The following is a 25,867-nucleotide window of genomic DNA, read 5'->3' as shown; positions in this document are numbered from 1 at the left end:
TGCAGGAGCATAAACAAATAATAATACCAGCTTCTACAAGATCAGGAAGTGACAAGACAGAAGCAGTGTTGTGCTTCTAAATATTTATGCACACTTCAGGCTGCTTTAGATTGCACAATAAAATCAACAATTATTACCAAAATTTCACAATTTGGGTGATTTATTGCAACCTTGCATAATCCTTATTATCAACTTCTATGCCATCCAAATCCCCTACAAATAAATATATCAATAGACACGTGCCTTGGGTGGGAATGTCTCGACCTCGTCATCTAGAGTGTTCATATGAACTGGTCTGTACTCTAGCCGGACCTTCTCGTTCTCCCAATATCTGCAGATAAATAAACTTTGTTAACAAGCTAAATAAAGGAGAATGCATCTAACAATGAGAATAGCACTGAAGAACAATCAAGTCACACTTTCAAATAGAAAATTGTGGAAATATAGGCTGCTACTACATTCAGGAAGATGCTAGTTACAAACTTCAAAAAGCAACCATTAAAACGAACACCAATAGGACCAACCAGGAAAGCAAAAATTGAAAAGCAAAGTACTGGCAAATAGTAGGTAAAACAATCCAATCGAAACCCCCTGGGGTGGGCTAGTACTACCAATCTGATGATGATAGTTTATAAATGTGATTCTACACCAAGTTACCATAAGGCTAATAGAAAAGTCCATATTTTGAACAGCTTATAGCCAAATCCAACCGTAATAGCTGACTAGCAAGACTCAACGCCTAACAGCACGGCACATCATGATCCACAAGGAGAATACGAGTAAAGAAAACCAAAATAACAGGTGCCATATATTAGATTATTTCCCAGAGGAAGGCATGCAAGATAGATTTTATTCTCATGCAGCGGGAGGGACATATAATTGAGGGGGTGGTATCCTTATTGCTTCGTCCTTCGCTAATGAGAGGAAACATTCTGGCGCTATTGTTAACACACTCCAATGCTTGCCAGTCAAACAAGAAGTACATTAACATTTCCCATCAAGATTCACTTATCATGTGGCAAAAACATATCTAGTGTCAGCGGACAAAGGAGGCTCTCGGATTTTCGTGTATACTGCAAACAAGAATATATAGGTCCATGGAAAAGCAATTTAATGGATAATCAAGCAAGACCTTTTATCAATTATTGCAGACTAAATGACTAGGAGTAAGTGATAGCAATAAATAAGGTAATTTCTTACCCTAGTGTATGTTTCATCCACTTCTCATCATCTCTTTTCTGCAAAACCATCAAAATTTCACTCCATTAGGGACAAAAAATTAGAGGAAAAGTAACTGGTTCACAAGGAGACTAGTAGCATGTTTGGCCAAGCTTCTTTTTGGCCAAAAGTGTTTTTTTTTATTTTTATTTTTTGCCAAAAGCACTTTTGGCCAAAAATTGAGTTGTTTGGCCAAGCTTTTGGAAGGAAAAAAAGTGCTTTTGAGGAGAAGCAAAAGCAGTTTTGGAGAAGCAGAAAAAAGTAATTCTCTCCAAAAGTACTTTTTTGACAAGCACTTTTGAGAAAAATACACTTAGAAGCAATTTTTTAAAGCTTGGCCAAACACTAATTGCTGTTCAGAAGTGCTTTTCAAACTAATTAGCCAAACACAAACTGCTTCTCACCAAAAGTACTTTTGAAAAAAAGCACTTCTCAAAATAAGCTGATTTTTGCAGCTTGGCCAAACGGGCTATAGGAGAGAAATTGAAACTGACCGTAAAATCTTCACGAGCGTGAGCTCCTCTGCTTTCCTTTCTAGCCTCGGCTGAGTGCATGGTGATGCATGCATTGATCAAAAGGTTTTCCAGCTCAATAGTCTCTATAAGATCTGAGTTCCTACGAATTAAAAATAGGAGGAAATTCAAAAAAAGCAAAGAGGATACGAAACACCTTAATACTACTTAATAAGAATTGATATTCTCCTAGCAATAATACCATATTAAACTTCTATCCTTCAACTGAACATCATGGAAACTTTCCCATGTTTTGTCAATGAGCTGGCAACCTGTAAGGCAATAGAGGAAAAGGGTGCAGAGGAAGTAGTCAGCTCAGCTGATAAAGTCACCAAAAACTTAGAAGAAACAGAATCCTTCCCCAGACAACTCTTATGGAAAAAAAAACTGAAATAAATTTTAACAAAGATGAAAACCTCTTGCCTACCTTCCTCTAGTGTTTCTTGTGTGCGGAACACAGCAGCATTGTTTTGCATAACTCTCTGCATATTCAGCCGAATCTTTGATGTAGGCAGTGAACCATTTGAGTTCCTAATCTTGTCCAACCATGCAATGGTCCTCTCTCCTGCATCCTTCTCAAGTGGCTTCTGGTTCTCTCCTGCAGGAATGCATGTTCAGAAATCTTAAAAATGTTATGCATGCCAAAGGTTAGGGTAAATAGACTAACAAATTCTACAAACCTGGTCTTTGGATTTCAGCAACCCTATTAGCACATGCCCGCCCAAAAACAACAATATCTAGAAGAGAATTTGCACCAAGACGATTGGCACCATGAACTGATGCACATGCTGCTTCACCAGCAGCCATCAGTCCAGGAACCACGGCATCAGGATTATCTCCTTTAATAGTGACCACCTGCCAAACAAACATTTAACAAATGAGCTTCACCACCTAAATTGAGCAGGTTAAAAAACATAAGCTGAAAAATAGATTTTCAAAGAGAGTCATTAACTAATTTTTAATACCTCTCCATGGTAATTTGTCGGAATTCCTCCCATATTATAATGCACGGTAGGTAAAACGGGAATTGGCTCCTTAGTTACATCAACACCGGCAAAAATTGCAGCTGTTTCAGAGATACCAGGAAGTCTCTCCTTAAGGACCTCTGGAGGTAAGTGATTGAGGTGAAGATAGATATGATCCTTCAATGGTCCTATTGAAAGTTTGACAACAATATCAGAATTTTGAAAAAGGTCCAGCAGTCGTGACCGCTCTAAAAGGGGGAAGGAAAAAGGAGAGAAACAGGGCATGGGGTTAATCCTGAACACATGCACTACGCTCAGAAACTAAGCACCACAAATGTACTTGCGCAATCCTAGGAAAAGGGTGTCTAACATACACAGCTTGTCCATAAACAAGCACTTCCGCAGCTCTATCAAAAGATTCGATCACGAACATGTTCAATCTTTTACTGAAACTGCACATGGCAGTTTCTCAAAAGGAAAGATAAACGACCAGAATCATGGTGGATCTTTGATACCATAGCACTAAAAGCTTAATGAAACATGTGTTTACATTACGTTTTTTACAATACGTTTTTGACAACTAATAATGCCAACAATAGAAAGATATCTTGTCTTGATATAATAAATGAAACAACCAGATTGTGTCTGTCTGAGATGTATACTGTTCTTCATAAAAAAAAATCATAAGTAAAAAGAATACTTCACGTGTAATTGGAAACTGAAATTGGTCCATGATTAGTGCATCACAAAATTCTGATGAACTAATATATTTCAATACAAAAGTTAAAAATATTTGCTATTTATTACTTTGAGGTTGTTGCTGTATTTCAAGCGCAGTTAACATTATAGCAAGATTAACTTTAGATCAGAGTATTCAAAAGCAAAGAGTGCAAAAAAGCTCTAGTCTGTTGGAGCTTTAAGGGCAAAGCGCAATTAAAGAGTGGGCTTCAGTGAAGAAAGGCGTCAAGGAAGAAAATAAACAACAGAAATGCAGTGCAAGAAAATGTAACCATAAACACAAATCATAACCATTTGGCCAAAGCATATAAAAACTATTGAAAGAAAATAGATATGATGTTATGCCCTTAAAGACAGAACCCGTCCGTCGAGGTGCATACACATACATTAAAGCGCCAATTAAGCAAGCGAGTGCACAACATGGGCTTCACCGAGCTTCAGGGCTTAAGCGCATTAAGCGAACCTTTAACAACATTGCTTTAGATTTAGGTGGGCTAGCATCAAACACATTGTCTATGGATGATATTTTACAAGTTTCTAATTTTGGAGGAACACTCAAGTTTGCATTTGGTGATATGAGAGCAAAAGTATGTAACACTTCCAAAACCAAAATTCAGTTTCCTAGACTTCAATCATTCAGTGAGATAAGTTTCATTGTACAGATAAAAAAAAGCCTCTTAGCATTCCTCTGATAATCCCTACAAACAATTCCACTCATTAGTTGAGGATGTCCTTCCTTTAATTAATAAACCCACATACGATATCAGGGATCTGAGCAATATTAACTACACAAGAAATATCAGAATCAACTTGTAAAGCATAAATAGGAAGTCCAGTTGACTGATGGACATCAAATGCCAGGTCTTCCAATTAAGAGCTAAAACACGTGCATACGGACTGATGCAGCATTAGGCGGAAATCCAATGCATTGATGCTCAAAACCAATTATGATGACATCAAGAAAAATAAACAGAAGCTAGAGGTGATTTGCATAATATACTTTCAATTAAACAAAAATCTGGCATTTCAGACTTTCAATATGACAGTCATAACACAATCACTTTAACCAGACAGATCATGAACTTTGTCACAGATCATGAAGATACATGAAAAGGAAAGCAAGAGACTAGAACAGCAATCGAGTGAAACCAGTATAAGAATAGTAATAACCCTGAAACATTAGTGCTGTGGTGAATATCTACCCAATGCATTTGAAGCCAGGAGAATATTTACTCCATCAGAGTGACTTGAGAACATGGGGAATGCTAAACACATAAAATTATTTATTGAACTTAATCAATGATATCATACCTACACCACGCCCTTCTCGAATTTCCATTGTCATAGATCTGGAAACAACATCTCTTGACGCAAGATCCTTGGCTGTTGGGGCATACCTTTCCATAAATCGCTCACCCTCACTATTCCTCAGAATACCACCTTCACCACGAGATCCTAAGCATGGAATAAAGCACTCGTAATAAAAAACAGAAATTCAAGAATATGCCAACAGAATAGCGAAAGCACTATACTAAAAAAATCACTCATCAAAAAAGAGATACGTATTCACGAAATCAGGTAATACGAACGGAAGAATAGTTGACAGAAAATTGAAAAAACAATATATTATTGTCCTTACTAATAGCATCGAACAAGAAACACACCTTCAGTAATGAGACAACCAGCTCCATATATACCAGTTGGATGAAACTGCACAAACTCAAGATCCTGCAAGAAGACAACAACAGAGTTTCTTCGAAATAAGGTACCAAAAGTAGAGGGGAAAATTGCACAGACGGAAGATGTCAGTATTAAAGAGACCTCAAGAGGAAGCCCAGCACGCGCGACCATAGCATTACCATCTCCGGTGCAAGTATGAGCAGATGTTGCAGAGAAGTAAGCTCGACCATAACCCTAATCCAAAATTTATAAATGAGGAGGTTTAAAATTCATGACTACTTCCAGAAGTCTAAGCAGAGGAGAGGTCAGTGTTAACAGGTAAGTACCCCTGTGGCCAAAATAGTAGAGGCAGCACGGAACCGATGCAAGGTACCATCCTCCATATTTAGTGCTATTACACCTTGGCAGCTCCCTAGTTTTGATGCATTTTAAAGCAAAGAGAAGATATGATTAGTAGAATGAATCAACCAAAAATGAGCAAGAGTCCTACGAATCTACATGTAGCCTCAGCCACATATATACCAATCAATCATCCAATTAGGAAAATGTTCAAAGTATCAATAGAAATACAGGACATTTTTCAGTATGTATTCTGCTAGGTTACTTCGTTGCAAAGTGTCGAAAACAATCCAGCACAAGTGCAAGTATATAGTAAGTAGAAGAAAATACCATCACTGTTCATTAGTAAATCCAAAGCAAAATATTCCACGAAAAACTGCGTATTATGCTTCATGGCCTGCCCATAAAGAGTATGCAATAGAGCATGCCCAGTCCGATCGGCAGCACAAGCACAACGATATGCTTGTCCTCCTGTCCAAGAAAAAACAAGAGTCAGATTGATTCGATAATACCATTAGATCAAGAGTTCAACTTCTTACCTTTTCCAAAGTCTAGGCTTTGACCACCAAATGCACGTTGATATATTTTACCATTTTCAGTTCGAGAGAAAGGCAAACCATAATTCTCAAGCTCTATAACTGCTTTGGGCGCTTCTCTACACATGTATTGGATAGCATCCTGATCACCTGGAAAATCATCACCAGACTTGCATTGAGAGAAAGCAATGTACAAACACACAAGGAAAACCCTAAGGCAAAAATTCGAAGGTCCGGAGATTGGAACCCACTCTCTCAACCTTGTACCACTTCTTGCCCAAAAAAACAAATAACGAAATAAATAAATTTGATTAGTTTCTAAATAATGTACGACACACATTGCAGTCATATAGTATACTCGATGCGGTAAAACCATGTAACTTTGGCCCCTTAATTACATTGTTTGAAAGCAATTGGCTTTGTTTTGAAGCAGAACATGTGTAAGTAAGGTGTACAAATCTGTAACAATTGCAGTGCACAGATTTCTATTCTGCACTTTGAGGTTCACGTATACAAATGCAGCACTGAGTTAATGCAAACAGATATGGAGAAAATCTGAGTTCAAGACAAACTTACCTAACCAATCACTTCCTTTAACTGTATCATACATGTGCCACCTCCAATCGTCCTCTGTCATATTGCCTAATGCTGCATTTATACCGCCCTACGAAGGAAAATCACAAGCATATTGGGTCTCGAAATGGAAAATTTAGCAATTATATGCAATATTGCCTATCCGATAAGAGCTGTTAATATTTTAAGGATTGTTGGTTCATCTAGCAGCACAGCAAAACCAGTTTCTCCCCGATTTCTCTAAGAGAAACAGTTTTTTGGGGAGGAAGTGTAGAGACAAAATGCAGATTAAGTGTGTTCTACCTAGGGAAGTTACTTGCATATAGCAAACATGAACAAAAAGGATATAACATAATATCTTCATAAAAAACAACAAAATAGAAGGGCAAGCATAATAACTCATGCATAAGAAGACCAGGCAATTTGAATTTAAGCAAGTTCCGCATAAAGATTGAAAAGGGAATACAACAGCAGAAAATTTTAAGCCAGGAGGACACAAAAACGAGCTGATTTCCTTTTATACAGACAACAAAAATCTCCCTCAACTGGCATAGTCAAGAATGCACCACCATGAAGTTCTCAAATCTCAACAGATAACAAGCGAAGAAGAAAACTTTAAGCGAATGAGTAATATACTACTAAGAGAAAGGAAGAGTGGAAAACAATCAAAACAAAGTTCTCCGGTTTGATTTAACATACTCCAGTCATAAAGTGATTAATAGCTCTGTGCAAACTATAACACAAATCCACCTAAACTGCTATTGTCATGAGTTTAGCTTCTTTAAGAAAATACAGCAAACTTTTCCGTGTTTGTAATCATTTCCAAGTAAATTCAGTATAAATGAATATTGTTTAGTTGGCACAGCCCGCCAATGAACAGGTAACCTGACAGCAGTGAGCAATGGGTCCCAATTAGTGCAGATGATAGGGTGCTCTTTGTACAGCGTCATATTTTTGCCTAAAAATCTATACTTTCCGTATATGTCTTGTATATGGATTAGAAAACCAGGTACCTGAGCTGCAACGGTGTGAGATCGAGTAGGAAAGAGCTTGGTTATGCAAGCAGTATTGAATCCATGCTCAGACAACCCTATTGCCGCTCGAAGCCCTGCACCGCCTGCACCTACCACCACTGCATCGTATGTGTGATCCACCACCGTATACGACGATCCTCCCACATTCTGTCGGGCAGCACAGAATATTCATCCATGAAAAAAAAATCATCAGAACTAAATAAAATAATTATTTTACAAAGAAACCCGCAAACCTCAGCTTATATAGAAGAAAACAAAGCTAGTAAAAATAGGCCAAAAAGGAGCTTTGAGGATAAGAAAATGAAAAATCATAAGCTTGGAGAATCTACAATGATCGAACGCAAAGACCTTCAAAGAGAAAAGATCAAATCTAATAACAGCTAGGTCATGAGCCTAATGAAAGATCAAACTTTAATACAAAATTTAATCAATCGAAAATCCTTAAGATTCACTAACAGCTAGGTCACGAGTAATGAGACAGCAAAACTTCAATACAGAATGTATCAATCAAAAATCGTTAAGATTCAACAAATAGATAAAATCAGGTCATTATGATTAGCTGATCAAATTAATAGGTTGAAAAAAAGAGAGAGGAAAACCGCAGTCTGTGAGGAGAAAAGTCGGCGAAAATGGCCGCCGCCGGAGATAGATCTGTTGGAGGAAGCGCGAAGGCCACGCGACACACACCGCCACATTCTCACAGGTGAACCCACACGTATAGAAAGGATTGAGAAACAAATATGCCGCTGCTGATTATCTTTGGCGATTGTATGGAGAAGAAGACGATAGCAAAAGCGAAATAAAAATGGTATGCTATTCTTGGGTACTGGGACGGAAAGATTGCTTGGGCGAACACTGACGCTTATATTCCCGCTTTGCTGTAAATACCCCTAATCTTAACCATTTTTACTGAACGGCCACTATCACGTTCTTTATGACACACCAGTCATTTGTTAGATGTGCCATGTGTTCAAAATAAAATAATTTTCTCACAAAAAATATTCAATATATGTTATTTAATTTTAAATTTTAATTATATATTACAATATAATTTTTGTGTCAATTGATCACCCTTAAGTAAATACAATTTTGCCCCTGCATTCGCTACTCAAAAAGTATATAAAATAAATATATAATATATATTATCGATTATTCTTTTTGGGAGTGCCTAAAATACATATTTCTCTAATTTGTTTCACTTTGGTTAATTTTTTATTAAAGAAAATTCCTTTTAATCTTAATTCATTGCAGAAGTTACTCCTGCACCAATGCATATGTTGCTCACTTAATTATCGTAATTCGTAAGAATACGACATAACATCCGGGAAAGGCAATAATTTTACTTTATCAATTTGAATCTCTTTGTTTTATTTTATTTTTTTATAAAAGGAAATATCAATTAGATGTCTACTAATCCATTGTCTACAAGACTACAACTACAAGGTAGTTCAAACTTTATTCACTTGTATAGGTCAAAGCGGTCCTTCATTGAATTCTTTCTCTACGTACCGACGTGACGATGATGAATGATTGTAAACTATGCTATGAATGTAAATACCTCTTTCTAGTTGTATTTGTGAGTTTGAAATTTTATCACAGTCCATTTTCTTTTATTGAGCCGTAGTATTTATATTTATTTAATAAATTTTGTAAAACATAGACAAAGTTAAAACTAAAAAACAGAGCTATTAAGTTGAAACTCAAATGATTTAGCAAAAGAAAGAAAGGTCTCTCCAATATAAATGGTAGGAGAATGGACGCGCAGATAGTTTCCAAGCCATAGGGAAACTAACTAATGGGAGAAGCTAGCAGCGTGGCCTATGTTCTCGCCGCTTAACTACCAATTAGTAAAGTCCTCTTTGATTACACATCTTCATTTATGATTTTGGAAAAAGCTAGAATATTCCAACAACATTTGCGTAATGACTACCCATAAAATTCAAACTAGTCAATTAAATAGGTCCATTTTCATTTTTCTCCTTACCCTTTTTTTTTTGGCATTTTGGAGAAGTGACAAATTGTTCCTCAATGGGTAGAAATGGAATTTGATCTCCAAAACTCTAACGATAACTAGTTTTCTTTTGCATCTTATTAGGCTTGACTTGAGATTGTGCCTAGCCAAGATGAGCTGCTTGTTAAATACTCAATCGAGTCAATAACTATTATATGAAAAAGTTCAATTATTGTATAAAAATACATTAAAGTTTATTGGTGGACAGAAGTAGTTTTATTTTTAAGGTAATTAAGGGTGTTACTCAATCAAGTCGAATTTTGATGTGAAGCTTGCTTTATTAAGAGAAAGACACATCTTGGCGGCTTTTCTTGAAAAGAGTTGAGCTAGAATAAGAGTTAAGTCGAGTTGTACTCAAACATGCATAGATAATGCTCGCCATGGTACCTTATACTTTGAATCACTTCACTAATCATTAGAATTTGTATGCTTTTAATTTATTGCATTACTCTTCTATCCTATTTTGTTCGATATTGTCTTTCTAGAGTTAAAACTGTTGTGTTTAGGATACAAAATATTTAGTCAGATACTCAATTACAAATCGTTGATTCTACCACGTCATAAATTGTAATGATATGGGAGTACAGCAGATCCAATGTGTAAAAATAGCATGATAGTACTTGCTAAAATTCAAGAAATGAAAGGACGTGAAAGTTAATACCAACAGCCAGTATATATTTTAACATGCCAAATTGTCTGTTGGCTATGTTTCCCTGATTTTACTTATAGTTTTCTTCGCAATAATTTTTTTCCTTACTTTTTTTGGTTATATACAATTTTTTTTCCTTACGATCAGAACAGAAATTGAGAAAAATAAACTAATATACATTCTCAGAGAAAGAGGAAGAAAACAATTGCTACATACTAAAACATTCTCCAAGATTAAAATCTCCTCGTTCCCGGGTCAGAGGCCCTATTTAAGGTCCAAAAGCCAAACAATATAAAAGGAGGCCGCATAAATAGTTGAGCATACTGAAGGCCTAATGATAAGATATTGGAATGTACTTGTTTGACTCAAAATTTAGTCCGGATCCAACCAATTAGAGTTAAATAAAATAGAGTCACTATAACCCAATATTAATATTCAAAAAATTGTTAACTGACAATAAATAGTATTGAATGACATTTAAGTAAATAAGAGCATAAGAGATTCAGGTTGTTTTGGGTTAAGTGAAAAAGTTATGCAAGAATCTTAGTAAAAAGGTATTTTTGGTATAGTTGCAATAAGCCCATATTCTCTCTATAAATTCAATGTGTATTCTTACAAGTGAATATCTTATGTCCCCGATCATTATGTCTTTTTCTATATATAGGGAACATATACCCAAAAAACCCAATAGTACAGGTACAGAGAATATCCACTAGAATATTCTCTTTTGTGTCTGATCCTAAAACTAGCCGTTATAACTCTATCTAAGATGCTCGACCTCGACCTTGATCTATGATGACTCTTCGACCTTGGTCTTCACTATCTCTTGGACCTCACCCTTCATATCTTAAGGGGTTACTTCGACCTCGGGCATGCCTTTATGAAGTCATACTAATAATATGGGCCTACGAAGGATCTCTTAATGTTGACGCGGTTTGCTTGTATCAAAGATAATTTTTTGTTCATACAGTTAGTCCCTCCGCTTGTTGAGGTCATCCTCGCGGGTGAGTTCGATGAGCGGATAATGTCGTTTGTGGTCAAGCTTATCGAGCAAACTATACGGGTCGTGGTCGTTGTGGCGATCAAGCAATGTGGCTCTCCGTGGGCCGCGTATTTCAAATTCCTTGAATTTTTTAGGTAATTTGTTGGAGCCATCTAGTCCATGAGAATGGTGATATTACGATGTCGTTGTTTCCCCACGCATAGCGTCGATTCTCGTGTGGCCCTTGATTGGTTCTACCATTTTGATCTCTATGCAAATTATGACCAACCATGTTGATTCTGGTGCCCCCAAACCTTATAAATTTGGGATGGTTCATTGATTTTGAAGTTTTTCCACACTCTTTCTATATCATAAGCAGAATCTTTCTTCTCCTTCGTAGGACTTTACCGCTTTCTATGACTTTTTTTACTTCTTTGTCCTTCTCTACATCAATGTCTCACTTCCTATCCCATATCCATATGAAAGATCATTCTCTCCCTCTAGATATCGTTTTCCCTGATCAGGGGGAAGATGGTGCAGTTGCTATTGAGGAGGAAATCCTCCATACTGTAGAGGAGATTGTACCTCGGTACCCTGACTCAAACTCGACTTCCACAAGGCGCCGGAAGTGGTGACTGAGAGGTTCCGGTCTAAAATGACGATTGAGAGTTTAGCCATATTTAAGGCTAGGCTCGGCCTTCCTGGTCACGTGGAGTTGGTCCCTACGGGTGACGATGAAGTGCGGGTCCATCATCCCAGATTCTGCAACCTTTATACATATCTGTTCATAATCGGTTATTCGCTCCCTTTGCCACTATTGATAGAAGAATTGTGTTGCACCTATAATGTGTGCCCATCATAACTCGCCCCTTATGTCTTCAAGATGGTCACGATGTCAGCGAATTTTACCAAATTGGTTGACGTCGAGATTACGGTGCGCCACCTGATTCACCTCTTTGCCCCAATTTCTATCGAGGGTCGTTGCTAAATCTTCGTCACCGTGGGGGGAAATTATTAGTGGTGAGGAAGGACGATAAGGCTAGTCGGCACTTTTGACTTGATTATTTCTTTGTCAGGACCGAGGCTGAAGTGCCCGTTGTCGTCAACTTCCTGAGGCTTGGAACCCCACTCATAAGTGCTCGTATTGTTTGTGCCTTTTTAACATTTTTCTTGTTGTGGGTTGCTAATCGCCTCTTCTTTTTCTGTAGCTACCATACAACCTCTCCAGTTGGTGACACATATGTTACATCTCGCGTTTTCGTACGTTAAAATTTTGCTTTCAGTTAACCGGCGTAGACTCGGGGATGAGATCATCTTGACATTAACGTACTTACGCTATTGATAACAAGCGATAAATAAGTGTTATGAAGGATAAAGGGGTACACAGATTAAAGAAAACGAGTTTCGTTGAAAGTGACCAATTTGGAATAAAATACGGGTCGAGCGATAATACCCGATAATTATGAACTAGTACCATGCAATGTACCATATGACCATGGTAGTATAATAGATAAAGTATATTAAAAATAAGTTGAATTTTAAGTAATTTGGAATAATTTTTAAATTATGCGGGTAATTGATTAATTACCGGGTAACGGGACATTACCCGATTAACTAATAAGTAAATAAAAATTTAATAATTTACACCCCCACGTGGTAGCCCTCCCTATCGAAAATAATGACTCTTTAGTCTACTATCCTAGGTGGCAACTTAATGTCTTGGATGGAAGACACCTTTTATGGTTTAAAATAACCAAGGTGATAATCCATTAGCCTTTTCTGATTCTGTCAATATCCACAAGACTTGGCAACATTTCTTTGTAAAAGATTCAAGCCAACAAATCTATCTTGGTTTGAAAACAAGGATGTTGAAGCAGGAACCATTTCGTCCAAATCTTTAAGCCAAATTTCGATTGAAATTTCAAAGAAGCAATTTTATCCGAGTTTCATAAAATCCAAGCAAGAAATTCGTTCAAATTCAAAGAAGCAGAAGCTTCATTTCGTGCAAATAATTCAAGGAACAGGTATGTTAAGGCTCCCCTTCTTTCTTTTGGCATGGTCCAAATTATACTGAAGAAACGGGTAAACATACAGTTTTCATAAATTACTCTATTCATAGGAATAGTAGGGGTGTCTATATTCTTGATTTCCCATGAAAAATATTATTATTTTTTGTTCATGGGTCTCAGAATAATACGTAGTTGGAAAAGTTTATCCGGAAGGAATATTGAGATTATTACGTATTTTTCATACATTTCACTCATTTATACATGTGCATCGACCCATGACCAGATAGCGTTATATATGCATATATATGTAAATATATGTATATGGGATATGGAAAAGGTTATGGCGTTATATACGCACCACCACCTGATCAGCTGGTATATGTTGATGATATTGCCCACAGTGGCCGAGATGATATGATGGGATGCCCTCAGTGGCTTGATGATATTATGTACACCCATACCTATGCATGGCATGACATTTATACGCACGTGCATGACATTATAAATGTTTCAGAATTTATAAAGTTATTCAGATTTAAAGACATGTTTCTGTATTCCATGTTTCATCTATGTCTTTTACGTACTAATTTTCATTCCTTACATACTCAGTACATTTTTCGTACTGATGCCCTATTTCACGGGGCCTGCGTTTCATGCCCGTAAGTGCAGGTAGGCAAGCTGATGGTCCCCCTTCTTAGGATCCCTGATTAGCGAGAGTTGGCATGCTCCACTTGATCCGGAGCTGCTTTGATTTTGGTACGATACGTTTGTGTATATATATGTATATGGGTATGACATGGCTCAGTCTTGTCTATGTGTGTGTGTCTATATATATATATATATATATATGTATATGGGTATGACGTGGCTCAGTCTTGTCTTTGTACAATCATGTTTCTATTAGAGGTCTGTAGACAGTATGTCTAGTTGGATTGTATGTGGCCTTGTTGGCTTTTAGTTTTGGATGTGCAGTTGTCTATAGCAGCCTTGCCGGCTCGCCCACTGTATTCTGCCTACATACGTACATATGCATTGAAGGCAGGTTTCCTTCTTGTATGTTATTTTCGTAATTCAACAGATATTATTCAGGTTCATATCTTAGATGCATGCTTAGGGGTATTTGACAGGTAGGACTCAGGCACCCGTCGCGGCCCATCGGTTTGGGTCATGACAAAAGTGATATCAGAACAGTTCTGTCCTAGGGTTGTCTACAGACCGTGTCTAGTAGAGTCTTGTTTAAGGGTGTGTCGTACATAACACTTATAGATAGGAGGCTACAGGACATATAGGATGTTATCCTCTCTTTTTATCTCAGATCGTGCGATACAAGAATTTATGTATCTAACAATATGCTATATTTTCAACAATGCCTCCAAAAAGTACTGCCGCCCAGAAGGGAAAGTCCGTGGCCGGTGAAACTACTAGTCTAGTGCCATGAGTTACCATGGCTTGGGGAGAGTCTCATGGTGAGGTTCCATCTCAGACTTCACATACCCCGCCCTTTCCAGAAGAGCTTCGAGGGGCACCAGCTCCAGCTCCCGGCCCTGTACATTTAACACCTCAGGCGGATGCACCGAGTCAGGAGATGAGAGATGTTATTCAATTATTGACCCGATTAGTAGCCGCACAGGCTCTGTGTCAAGAAGTAGGTATTGGTCACGCAGATAGGTCCGTGAGTGCGAGGGTTCGTGACTTTATTAATTTAGACCCTCCGGTATTCACTAGAGTAGATCCAAACGAGGACACTCAGGTATTTATTGATAGAGTGCAGATGATGTTACGGGTAATGAAGGCCACTACGACTAAGTCAGTTGAGCTAGCTTCCTATAGACTCCGAGATGTTGCAGTTAATTTGTACGAGTCTTGGGAATTGTCCAGAGGTGAGGATGCCCCTCCAGCAGTATGGTAGGAGTTTACAGACGCTTTTCTTCGTCATTATCTGCCACCAGAGCTTAGACGGGCCAGAGTTGATACATTCTTGACCCTTCGGCAGGGTAACATGAGTGTTCGGGAGTACAGTCTTCAGTTTGATTCGTTGGCTAGGTATGCTCCCACTATTGTATCTAAGATGGATGATCGGGTTCACCGGTTCGTGATGGGATTAGAGCCTTACTTGCTTAATGATTGTATGTCGGTATCACTTCAGCCAGATGTGGATATTTCTCGTATTCAGGCATACGCTCGGGGTGTAGAGGAGCATAAACAAAAACAGAGGGTCGATCGTGAGCATGATAGGGCCTAGAATAAAAGAGTGAGGTCTTCGGGTCCTTTTGGTGAGTTTCGAGGTGGTCAGAGGCAGCGATACTCGAGGTATCCATCCCAGCCATCGGCTAGCGCCCCCCTCAGTTTGGTGGTAAGAGATTTGATTGTTCTACATATTCAGGGTCTGGCTAGAATTTTAGGGCCTCAGGTTCTCAGTATAGGGGTAAGTCAAATCAGATGAGGCCACCCTTGCCACGATATACTCAATGTGGTAAGCAACATACCGGACAGTGCCGTATGGGATTAGGTGTTTGTTATACTTGTGGTTATCCGGGCCACGTTATGAGGGATTATACGATGAGAGGTAATGCAAGCATAGCTCAGCCATCGGGATCTGTAGCTAGTTCGTCATTATCAGTATGCCCCCCTGGGCAAGGTCCCCAAGCACCAATGAGTCATAGTAGAGGCAGAGGCAGAGCATCTAGCTCAATCAGCCCTTAGAACCGCATTTATGCGTTGGCAGGACGACAGGACCAGGAGTCATCGCTTGATGTTGTTATAGGTATGTTATCAGTCTACTCATATGATGTATATGCACTGATTGACCCAGGTTCCACCTTATCATACGTTACTCCGCTAGTTGCTGGTAAGTTTGGAATAAAACCTGAATTGGTTAAACCTTTTGAGGTATCTACACCTGTTGGGGACTCGGTGATAGCTAAGTAAGTATATAAGGATTGTATAATAGTAGTTCATGGTCGACCTATCGTAGCAGACTTAATCGAGTTAGATGGGGTAGAATTTGATGTTATAATTGGTATGGATTGGTTGGCTTCTTGTCATGCCAACGTTGATTGTAGGTCAAATATAGTCCGATTTCAATTTCCAGGGGAGTCTGTTTTGGAGTGGAAAGGTAACACGACATCGCCGAGAGATAGATTTATTTCCTATATCAAGGCAAGAAAGATGATCAGAAAGGGCTGTATTTATCACTTAGTTCGAGTTCAGGATGTGGAAGTAGAGTCACCAACCATTTAGTATCCCAGTGGTTAATGAGTTTCCTGATGAACTTCCGGGTCTCCCGCCAGAGCGAGAAATTGAGATTTCTATTGACCTACTACCAGATACCCACCCAATATCTATTCATCCCTATAGAATGGCCCTCGCAGAGCTGAAAGAATTGAAAGAACAATTAAAGGATTTACTTGAAAAAGGTTTTATCAGACCTAGTACGTCACCGTGGGGAGCACCTGTTTTGTTTGTGAGAAAGAAAGATGGTTTATTACAAATGTGTATTGATTATAGGCAGCTGAATAAGGTGACGATCAAGAATAAGTACCCGCTCCCGAGAATTGATGATTTATTTGATCAGTTGCAAGGTGCCAAGTGTTTTTCAAAGATAGACTTGAGGTACGGGTACCATCAGGTAAGGGTTAAGGATGAAGATATTCCGAAGACAACATTTAGGACTAGATATGGGCACTTTGAGTTTCGGGTTATGTCGTTCGGTCTGACCAATGCTACAACAGTATTCATGGATTTGATAAACCGTATGTTCAGTCCTTTCTTAGATCTATTCGTAGTTGTATTTATCGATGATATATTGGTATATTCACGTTCAGAGGATGAGCATGCTGATCATCTGCGTATTGTGCTCAGAGTTCTACAAGAAGGGAAGTTGTGTGCAAAATTTTCTAAATGTGAATTCTGGTTGAACTCTGTAACTTTCCTTGGGCATATCATTTCGGGTGAAGGCATCCGGGTGGATACATAAATGATTGAGGCAGTAAATACTTGGCCTAGACCCACAACACCGATGGAGGTCTGTAGCTTCCTCAGTTTGGCAGGTTATTACAGGTGATTTGTGGAAGAATTTTCTTCCCTTTCAGCACCTTTAACAAATTTGACTTAGAAGGAGAAAAGTTTCAATGGACTGATGCTTATGAACGGAGTTTCCAGGCATTAAAGGACATATTAACTTCAACACCAGTTCTAACGCTCCTAAAAGGGACCAATGGTTATGTTATCTATTGCGATACTTCAGGCATTGGATTGGGTTGTATGCTGATGCAACATGGTAAGGTTATGGCTTATGCTTCTAGACAACTAAGAAAACACGAGAAGAACTACCCGACCCATGATTTAGAGTTAGCCGCGGTGATTCATGCACTAAAGATGTGGAGGCACTACTTGTATGTCATTCATGTTGATATCTATACGGATCATAAAAGACTCCAGTATATCTTCATGCAAAAGGAATTGAATCTACGTCAAAAGAGATAGTTGGAGCTACTAAGAGACAACGGTTTTGATATTTTATACCATCCAGGGAAGGCAAACGTAGTAGCCGACGCCCTCAGCCGTAGATCTTTGGGTAGCATGTCGTATTTACAGCCAGATAATAGGGGAATAGCCCATGAGGTTCATCAGCTAGCTAGTCTTGGAGTTTGGTTACTGGACTCAGGTAACATTGGAATTACTCTTCAGGATACGACAACCCCCTCTTTAGTAACTAAAGTAAAGGAATGTCAGTATGAAGATCCTGGCTAGTCGATTACAGGGATACCACTCTTCCTAAGGAGAAGACACCGTTTGAAATTACAAAAGATAGGGTCTTCAGATATCAAGGGCGATTATGTGTGCCTAATGTTGCAGGGCTGCGTCGACAGGTTATGGGAGAAACTCACTATTTTTGTTATTCTATCCATCCAGGAGATGGGACGGAATGAAAAAGGATATAGCAGAATTTGTTGCTCATTGTCCTAACTATCAACAGGTTAAGATTGAGCATAAAAAACCTGGTGGATCATAACCTCAAGGTGTGTGTATAAATTCTTGTGTTGGTTATTGTCGTTGGTCATGTGACGCCATTGTCATTATTCATAATTATGGTCCTATGTGTCGTTGGGTCATTAAGCTTCTAGGGGGAAAGTTGGTAGTGGTGTTGTTATAGAGGCGACCTTACCAAAGTTATATAGATCACGCGGAGTTGAACATTCGAGGACGAATGTTTCTAAGGGTGGAAGGATGTTACATCTCGCGTTTTCGTACGTTAAAATTTCTCTTTCAGTTAACCGACGTAGACTCGGGGATGAGATCATCTTGACGTTAACGTACTTATGCTATTTATAACAAGCAGTAAATAAGTGTTATGAAGGATAAAGGGGTACACAGATTAAAAAAAATAAGTTTCGTTGAAAGTGGCCAATTTGGAATAAAATACGGGTCGAGCGATAATACCCGATAATTATGAACTAGTACCATGCAAGGTACCATATGTCCACAGTAGTATAATATATAAAGTATATTAAAAATAAGTTGAATTTTAAGTAATTTGGGAAAGTTTTTAAATTATACGGGTAATTGGTTAATTACCGAGTAATGAGACATTACCCGATTAACTAATAAGTGGATAAAAATTTAATAATTTACACCCCCACGTGGTAGCCCTCCCTACCAAAAACAATGACTCTTTAGTCTACTATCCTAGTTGGCACCTTAATGTCTTGGATGGAAGACACCTTTTATGGTTTAAAATAACCAAGGTGATAATCCACTAGCCTTTTCTGATTCTGTCAATATCCACAAGACTTGGCAACATTTCTTTGTAAAAGATTCAAGCCAACAAATCTATCTTTGGTTTGAAAAGGATGTTGAAGCAGGAACCATTTCGTCCAAATCTTTAAGTCAAATTTCGATTGAAATTTCAAAGAAGCAATTTTATCCAAGTTTCATAAAATCCAAACAAGAAATTTCGTTCAAATTCAAAGAAGCAGAAGCTTCATTTCGTGCAAATAATTCAAGGAACAGGTATGTTAAGGCCCTCCCTTCTTTCTTTTTGCATGGTCCAAATTATACTGAAAAAATGAGCAAACACACAGTTTCCATAAATTACTATATTCATAGGAATAGTAGGGGTGTCTATATTCTTGATTCCCCATGAAAAATATTATTATCTTCTGTTCGTGGGTCTCAGAATAATACGCAGTTGGAAAAGTTTATCCGGAGGGAATATTGAGATTATTACGTATTTTTCATGCATTTCATTCATTTATACATGTGCATCGACCCATGACCAGATAGCGTTATATCTGCATATATATGTAAACATATGTATATGAGATATGGGAAAATGTTATGGCATTATATACACACCACCACCTAATCAGCTGGTATATGTTGATGATATTGCCCATAGTGGCCGAGATGATATGATGGGATGCCTTTAGTGGCTTGATGATATTATGTACACCCATACCTATGCATGGCACGACATTTATATGCATATGCATGACATTATAAATGTTTCAGAATTTATAAAGTTATTCAGATTTAAAGATGTGTTTTTGTATTCCATGTTTCATCTATGTCTTTTACGTACTAATTTTCATGCCTTACATACTTAGTACATTTTTCGTACTGACGCCCTATTTCACTGGGCCTGTGTTTCATGCCTGCAGGTGCAGGTAGGCAAGATGACGGTCCCCCTTCTTAGGATCCCTGATTAGCGAGAGTTGGCGTGCTCCACTTGATCCAGAGCTGCTTTGATTTTGGTACGATACGTTTGTATATATATATATATATATATATATATATATATATATATATATATATATATAGGTATGACATGGCTCAGTCCTGTCTTTGTACAGTTATGTTTCTATTAGATGTGTGTAGATAATATGTCTAGTTGGATTGTATGTGGCCTTGTCGGCTTTCAGTTTTGGATGTATAGTTGTCTATAGCAGCCTTGCTGGCTCGCCCACTGTATTCTGTCTGTATACGTACATATGCCTTGAAGGCAGATTTCCTTCTTGTATGTTATTTTTGTAATTCAGCAGATGTTATTCAGGTTCATATCTTAGATGCATGCTTAGAGGTGTTTGACAAGTATGACTCAAACTCCCATAGCGGCCCATCGGTTTGGGTTGTGATATCATATTGCCAATTGGGTCAGACATGTCCTTCCTCATACGTCGGGGATACGTGATTGGCCGAGTTTTTATTAGAAATTCAGATTGTCTCTTCCTTTGGTAGGTAATCTCTTCCCTATTATCGACGATGTTGCTCTTTCGTCTATGTCTATCCTTTAGGCTGATCTATTCCTTGTCAATTTTTGTCTAGGCTCGATCAGAGGGGCTACGAGGAGGTTGAGGCCCCCCGTACCCTCATTCCAAAATAGGAGAGCCACTGCGCCTTCAATCTCTGCCCCTGTTTCAGCTGTTGCCACTGCTGTCTTCGTCCCAATTCTAATTGTCGTTGCTTCTGCCCCTATTCCTATTCCAGCCGTCGTGACTTTCGCTCCTCCCCCATTTTCACTTGCTGATGAGGACAATGAAAACTCGCCCAATGACGGGGATCTTCAACCTCGAAAAAAGAGGTCCGTGGATGTGGGTGGTAGAATCCCTTCGACCGTTGACACAATTTAAAGAGGTTTCACGTTACATCAAACAATGATAATTTTTGTAAATGATGTTGACCCGAGTCTTGAGACCTCGAGGCTAGTAAAAGTTATTGTAAAAATACCTTTACATTCGGGGGGGGGGGGGGCGAGGAGGTGGTTGTTGGCGATGGCCATGCACTATCGTGACAAGAGGAGGCTTCAACCTCTTGAATAGCAGTGGATGCCTCTTCGCCTACTGATGATAGGGGAAAATTATTGTTGAGGATGGCAACGAGTTAGGCTCCAATGTCAATTTGAACACTTGATAATGATCGACTAGGGACTTACCCAGCTCAAGGTGAGGTAGGAGGTGGGTTCGAGGACCATCACGCCCTATGGATCGTGATTTATTGGTGAACATCGAGGAGGTAGTCCCTGGCCTCGACCTTCTTTGTTCCAATGTCGAGGGTAAGACCCTCAAGGAGATAGATGATAATGCTCTACGAAGAGTATTGTCGGCTTTGCTCTTAGGGTAAGTATTATTGTACGACCCTTTCCTAATATTTTAGAACATTCTAATTTTTGAATTTTTCCTTTGATTTGCAGATGGTGATTTGGAAATTGAGAGCGACCGGAGGGAGGAAAGGAGCAAAGAGATCTTTGTGAAGCAGAAAGAGAAGTATACAGAGTACCGCGGTAAATACCGGGATCTCCAAGTCGGCTTTGCGAGGGCAGTAGATGTGCGGGTCTTAAGGGAAACCTTGAAGAAGAGGGATGAGGAGTTGGTGCTGGCTAATAGAAGAGTAGCATCCTCGAAGGGATGTTAAGGGGGGCGTAGAGGCCTAATGTAGTGACCTTCAAGCCCAAGTGGCTCAGCTGCGAGGACTACTTGAAGAGTGCTGGTTCTAGCGGAGGACCTCAGCGGTGAGATTACCGAGAAATAGGAGGAGCTTGAGAAGGCGGAGTCCTCCCAGTTAAATGCTCGGAGGGAGGAAGAAATCCTCGAGTTGGAAAATAAGACTCTTCAGGCTGAGCGAGAAAATTATCAATCAACAACAAGAGCTAAGGAGGACTGGCTCGAGGAGAGGACATGGGAACTAGAAAAGGAGAGCTCCGACCTTCATGACCGAGTTATTTCCCTAGAGGTTGAGAGGGCTTAAATACTTGCGCAACCGTCTTCTTCCAATGCTTCTGATTTCCCCAGTGTCCCACGGGAGTTGTACGAAGAGTGGATCCATGCCGAGGCCCAACTATATGTGTTTCGAGACTTGCATACAATGGGCTCTATTTCTGAAGTATCCTTAAACGATGCTCGGGTTAAGGCTCATGAAGCTCGAATCGCATATGGGTATGATCCTGCCATGCCTCGACCTGACGAGGAGGATGTGGAATAGGGCATAGACCGGATCGATGAGGATGGCTGGTACGATACCATTTATCCTCAAGGCGAAGGTGGTAAGAATGTTGGGAATCAAGATGATGAGGGCGCAAAGGGTCGTGATGACGGTGGCCAGTAGTTTTTCCTTTAGACTTTTTTGTGTATTTTTGCCAGTGTCTTCAAGAGCCTTTGTAAATAACTCTTTATTTACATGTGGAATATTAAAGTTGTTTTTTGCACCTTCTTCCATTCCTGTAATTTATTTATGTACTTGTTTATTTTTGACTTTATCGTTTGCTCATTATACTTTGTACTTTTTTATTGTCATCGTCTTCTTTCTGGTCGTAGCCTTGGGGACGAATATTTACAAGCCATATCAACCATTTGTTTACATATGTCGAGTATGTCTCTTCGTTTGGATTTGGCTGATAGGTGTTGTTTAAACTTGGTTGATTTTGATCTTTTGTCAAGTTATGGCCAAGGGCTGACAGATGTTTGTTCGAGCTGGGTCGAACTTAACCATTCCTTAAATTGTGGGTCGAGGGCCGATAGGCATTGTTCAAACTCGGTCGAACATAAACTTTTATTTAAGCGCGACCGAGGGTCGATAGGTGTTTGTTCGAGCTAGGTCGAACTTAACCTTTTATTAAATTGTGGGTCGATGGGATAGGCGTTGTTCGAACGGTCAAACTTAAACTTTTATTAAAGTACAATTAAGGGATGAAAGGTGGTTGTTCGATCTAGGTCAAACTTAACCTTGTGTTAAATTGCGACTGAGGGACAATAGGTGTTTGTTCGAGCTGGGTCAAACTTAACCTTTTGTTAAGGTGTGGTCGAGGGCCGATAGGTGTTTGTCCGAGTTGGGATGAACTTTACCTTTTGTTAAGGTGTAACCGAGGGCCGATAGGTGTTGTTCGAACTTGGTCGAACTTAACCTTTTGTTAAGGTGCGGCCGAGGGATGATAGGTGTTGTTCGAACTTGGTCGAACTTAACCTTTAATTAAGGTGCAGCCAAGGGCCGATAGGTGTTGTTTGAACTTGGTCGAACTTAATCTTTAGTTAAGGTACGACCGAGGGTCGATAGGTGTTGTTCGAACTTGGTCAAATTTAACCTTTTGCTAAGACGGTTTTGATAAACATAAGTTTCTATTACTTTGACGTTGTTGCTATGATTAAATAATTGGATAAAGTTACAAACTTTGGGAATTGGATGGCATCCCAGTCCCAGTCTATCTAGTCCCTTCATTGTTTGACTTGGAGAGTATTGAGGAGCTGGGCAATGAAAGAGAAACCAGTCCCTTCTTTGCATACTTTGACTCAAAGTGTCCCTTTCGTCGCTTTATTAAAAACCTCCTTGAGAGAAAACCCTAATGGGACAAAACTCAAGTGAGGGAAAAAAGTACGACTTGGGGGGGGGCATTTTTTCCTTCTAGAAGTTGAACTATTTGAGGTGGCTGATGTTCTAATTGTTCGGTAATTGTTTTCCTTTCATTGTCTCTAGTTGGAATGAACCTTTGTTTTCTTTGGCTATAATTTTGTATGGACCTATTTCATTCCCAGTTTGCCTTTTTCGTAGATCTCTTCTTTCTTAGGTTTAGGCTTAAGTATGTACTCTCCAACTTTGAGTGGTCGGACCTTTGCCTTCTTGTTATAGTAACATTCCACTTGCTGCTTTTGGGCGACCATTCTTATGTATGCCATGTCTCTCCGTTCGTAGATCTCATCGAGCTTTTGCATTCTACTCTCATCATTGTTAGTGTGGATTTCATAGGAGTACCTTAGGCTGGGCTCTCCGTCCTCGACTGGTATACTGCTTTGGTTCCCTACACCAGAGAATAGGGCGTCTCTCCTGTGCTTGTGTTTGGGATGGTTCTATACGCCCATAATACTTTTGGGAGTGTTTCCGGCCACAGTCCTTGGCGTCTTCGAGGTTTTTCTTCATGATGTTTAATATGGACTCTTTGGAGGATTCTGCCTGCCCGTAACCTGCTGGGTGATAAGGGGTTGAAAGTATCCTCTTAATATGCCATTTCTCAAGGAATTCAACGATTTTCTTTCCTGTGAATTGGGGTCTATTGTCACAATTGATCTCTTTGGGTAGGCTGAATCGACAGTTGATGTTTTTCCATATGAAGGCAATTACCTCTTGTTCGATATTTGGGCGAACTCTCCTACTTCCACCCATTTGGAGAAATAATTAATTAAAACTAAAAGAAACCGTACATTACCTCGCCCTGCTGGGAGGGGGCCTACAATGTCCATTCCCCACTTGTTGAACAGCCATGAAGAGGCGACTAAGTGAAGATGTTTGCCTACTTGGTGAATTATTGGGGCGTATTTCTGACATGGTTCGCATTTCTTCACAAATTCCGAGGTATCTTTTTTCATGGTGGGACAATAGTATCCTACCTATATGAGACACCTAACGAGCGCTCCATCGCCGGAATGAGCACCACAATGGCCTTCATGGACTTCTTCGAGGATGCACTAGGTTTGGTTTGGACCCTAACATTTCGCCAGAGCACTGCCATATGTTCTCTTGTATAAGTTGTTTTGGAGGAGGTTATATCTGCCTGGTTGCATTCATAGTTTTTTGGCTTCCTTTTTTCATTTGGGAGTGTGTTATCCTACAAGTAGGTGATAATACGATTGGGCCAATCCCAAGTTAAACTTACAGACCTTACCTCGATTTCGTCCAACGACGAGTTGAGGAGATGGACTACACTTTTATCCTTGGTCGTGATGCTTTTGGTGGCTGCAACCAATTTGTCGAGGCCGTTCGATTCAACATTCTGGGAACGCGAGATTTGGTCGAGCTGGCATTCGTCAAATTTGGGCAGCTACTTACAAATCTCGGTTTGATGTTTTCGCAAACTTTGTTCTTTGATTTGAAAAGTCCGTGTGACTTGATTAACTACAAGCTGTGAATTACACCAGAGCTTCAATTGCTTTTCCCCATACTTGAATGCTAGTCTCAATACTACAGTTACGACCTCATACTCGGCCTCGTTGTTAGTCATATCTGGGCATCTTGTGGACTGGCGAATTACTTCGCCGGTAGGGACCTTGAGTACGAGTCCTAGTCCGGATCTGGAAACATTGGATGTGCCATTGGTGTATAGGACCTAGATGTCTTGTGTTTGGAGAGAAGCTTGGACGGCTTCCTTCTGGACCTCAATCATTATCTTTACGCTAAAGTCTGCGATGAAGTCAGCGAGCACTTGTGAGTTTATCGCTGTTCGTGGCTGCTATGTGATATCGTGCTTTCTTAGATCGATGGGCCACTTGGCCATCCTCCCTGACAATTCGGGTCTATGTAAAATGCTTCTTAGAGGAAAGGTAGTAACGACCGAGATAGGCTGGCATTAGAAATAAGGTCTAAGCTTTCGTGAAGCTACGACCAATGCAAGGGCTAGGATCTCGAGGTGTGGGTACCTCGTCTCGGCATCGACGAGTATTTTGCTAATGTAATAAATGGGAGATTGTGTACCGTTACTTTATTGGACCAAGACTGCACTTTCTGCCACTTCAGAGATGACAAGGTACATGTGGAACCTCTCCCCGAGTTAGGGCTTCGAGAGTAGAGGTGGCAAGGATAGATATGCTTTTAGTTATCGTAGAGATTGTACGCAATCAGCCGTCCACTCGAGGCTGTTAT

General features: G+C 39.5%; 1 protein-coding gene across 1 annotated transcript; it reads right to left on the bottom strand.

Annotated features, from left to right (window-relative positions):
- Positions 1–8,500, bottom strand: LOC107777278 (succinate dehydrogenase [ubiquinone] flavoprotein subunit 1, mitochondrial). Its single transcript, XM_016597275.2, has 16 exons — positions 8,195–8,500; positions 7,575–7,742; positions 6,565–6,652; positions 5,992–6,138; positions 5,783–5,923; positions 5,440–5,525; positions 5,255–5,347; positions 5,098–5,161; positions 4,745–4,888; positions 2,696–2,883; positions 2,411–2,585; positions 2,158–2,328; positions 1,933–2,002; positions 1,713–1,833; positions 1,201–1,238; positions 1–331 (listed from the first exon to the last, which is right to left on the bottom strand). The coding sequence occupies exons 1-16, from the start codon at positions 8,288–8,290 to the stop codon at positions 229–231; spliced, it is 1,893 nt and encodes a 630-aa protein (XP_016452761.1). The 5' UTR covers positions 8,291–8,500; the 3' UTR covers positions 1–228.
- Between the last annotated feature and the right edge of the window lie 17,367 nt (positions 8,501–25,867).

The sequence above is a fragment of the Nicotiana tabacum genome, chromosome 3, assembly GCF_000715075.1.
Source record: "Nicotiana tabacum cultivar K326 chromosome 3, ASM71507v2, whole genome shotgun sequence".
NCBI lineage: Eukaryota > Viridiplantae > Streptophyta > Magnoliopsida > Solanales > Solanaceae > Nicotiana > Nicotiana tabacum.
Note: the sequence above shows the minus strand (reverse complement) of the source record. Positions and strands in the feature narration are given on the sequence as shown.

What these genes read in the sequence shown, in the direction of transcription:
- LOC107777278 (XM_016597275.2), bottom strand. Translation starts at nt 8,290, where the DNA reads ATGTGGCGGTGTGTGTCGCGTGGCCTTCGCGCTTCCTCCAACAGATCT. An exon ending in CTACTATTTTGGCCACAGGG is followed by an intron (nt 5,348 to 5,439) that starts GTACTTACCTGT and finishes ATTTTGGATTAG; the next exon opens with GGTTATGGTCGAGCTTACTT. An exon ending in GTGCTGGGCTTCCTCTTGAG is followed by an intron (nt 5,162 to 5,254) that starts GTCTCTTTAATA and finishes GTCTTCTTGCAG; the next exon opens with GATCTTGAGTTTGTGCAGTT.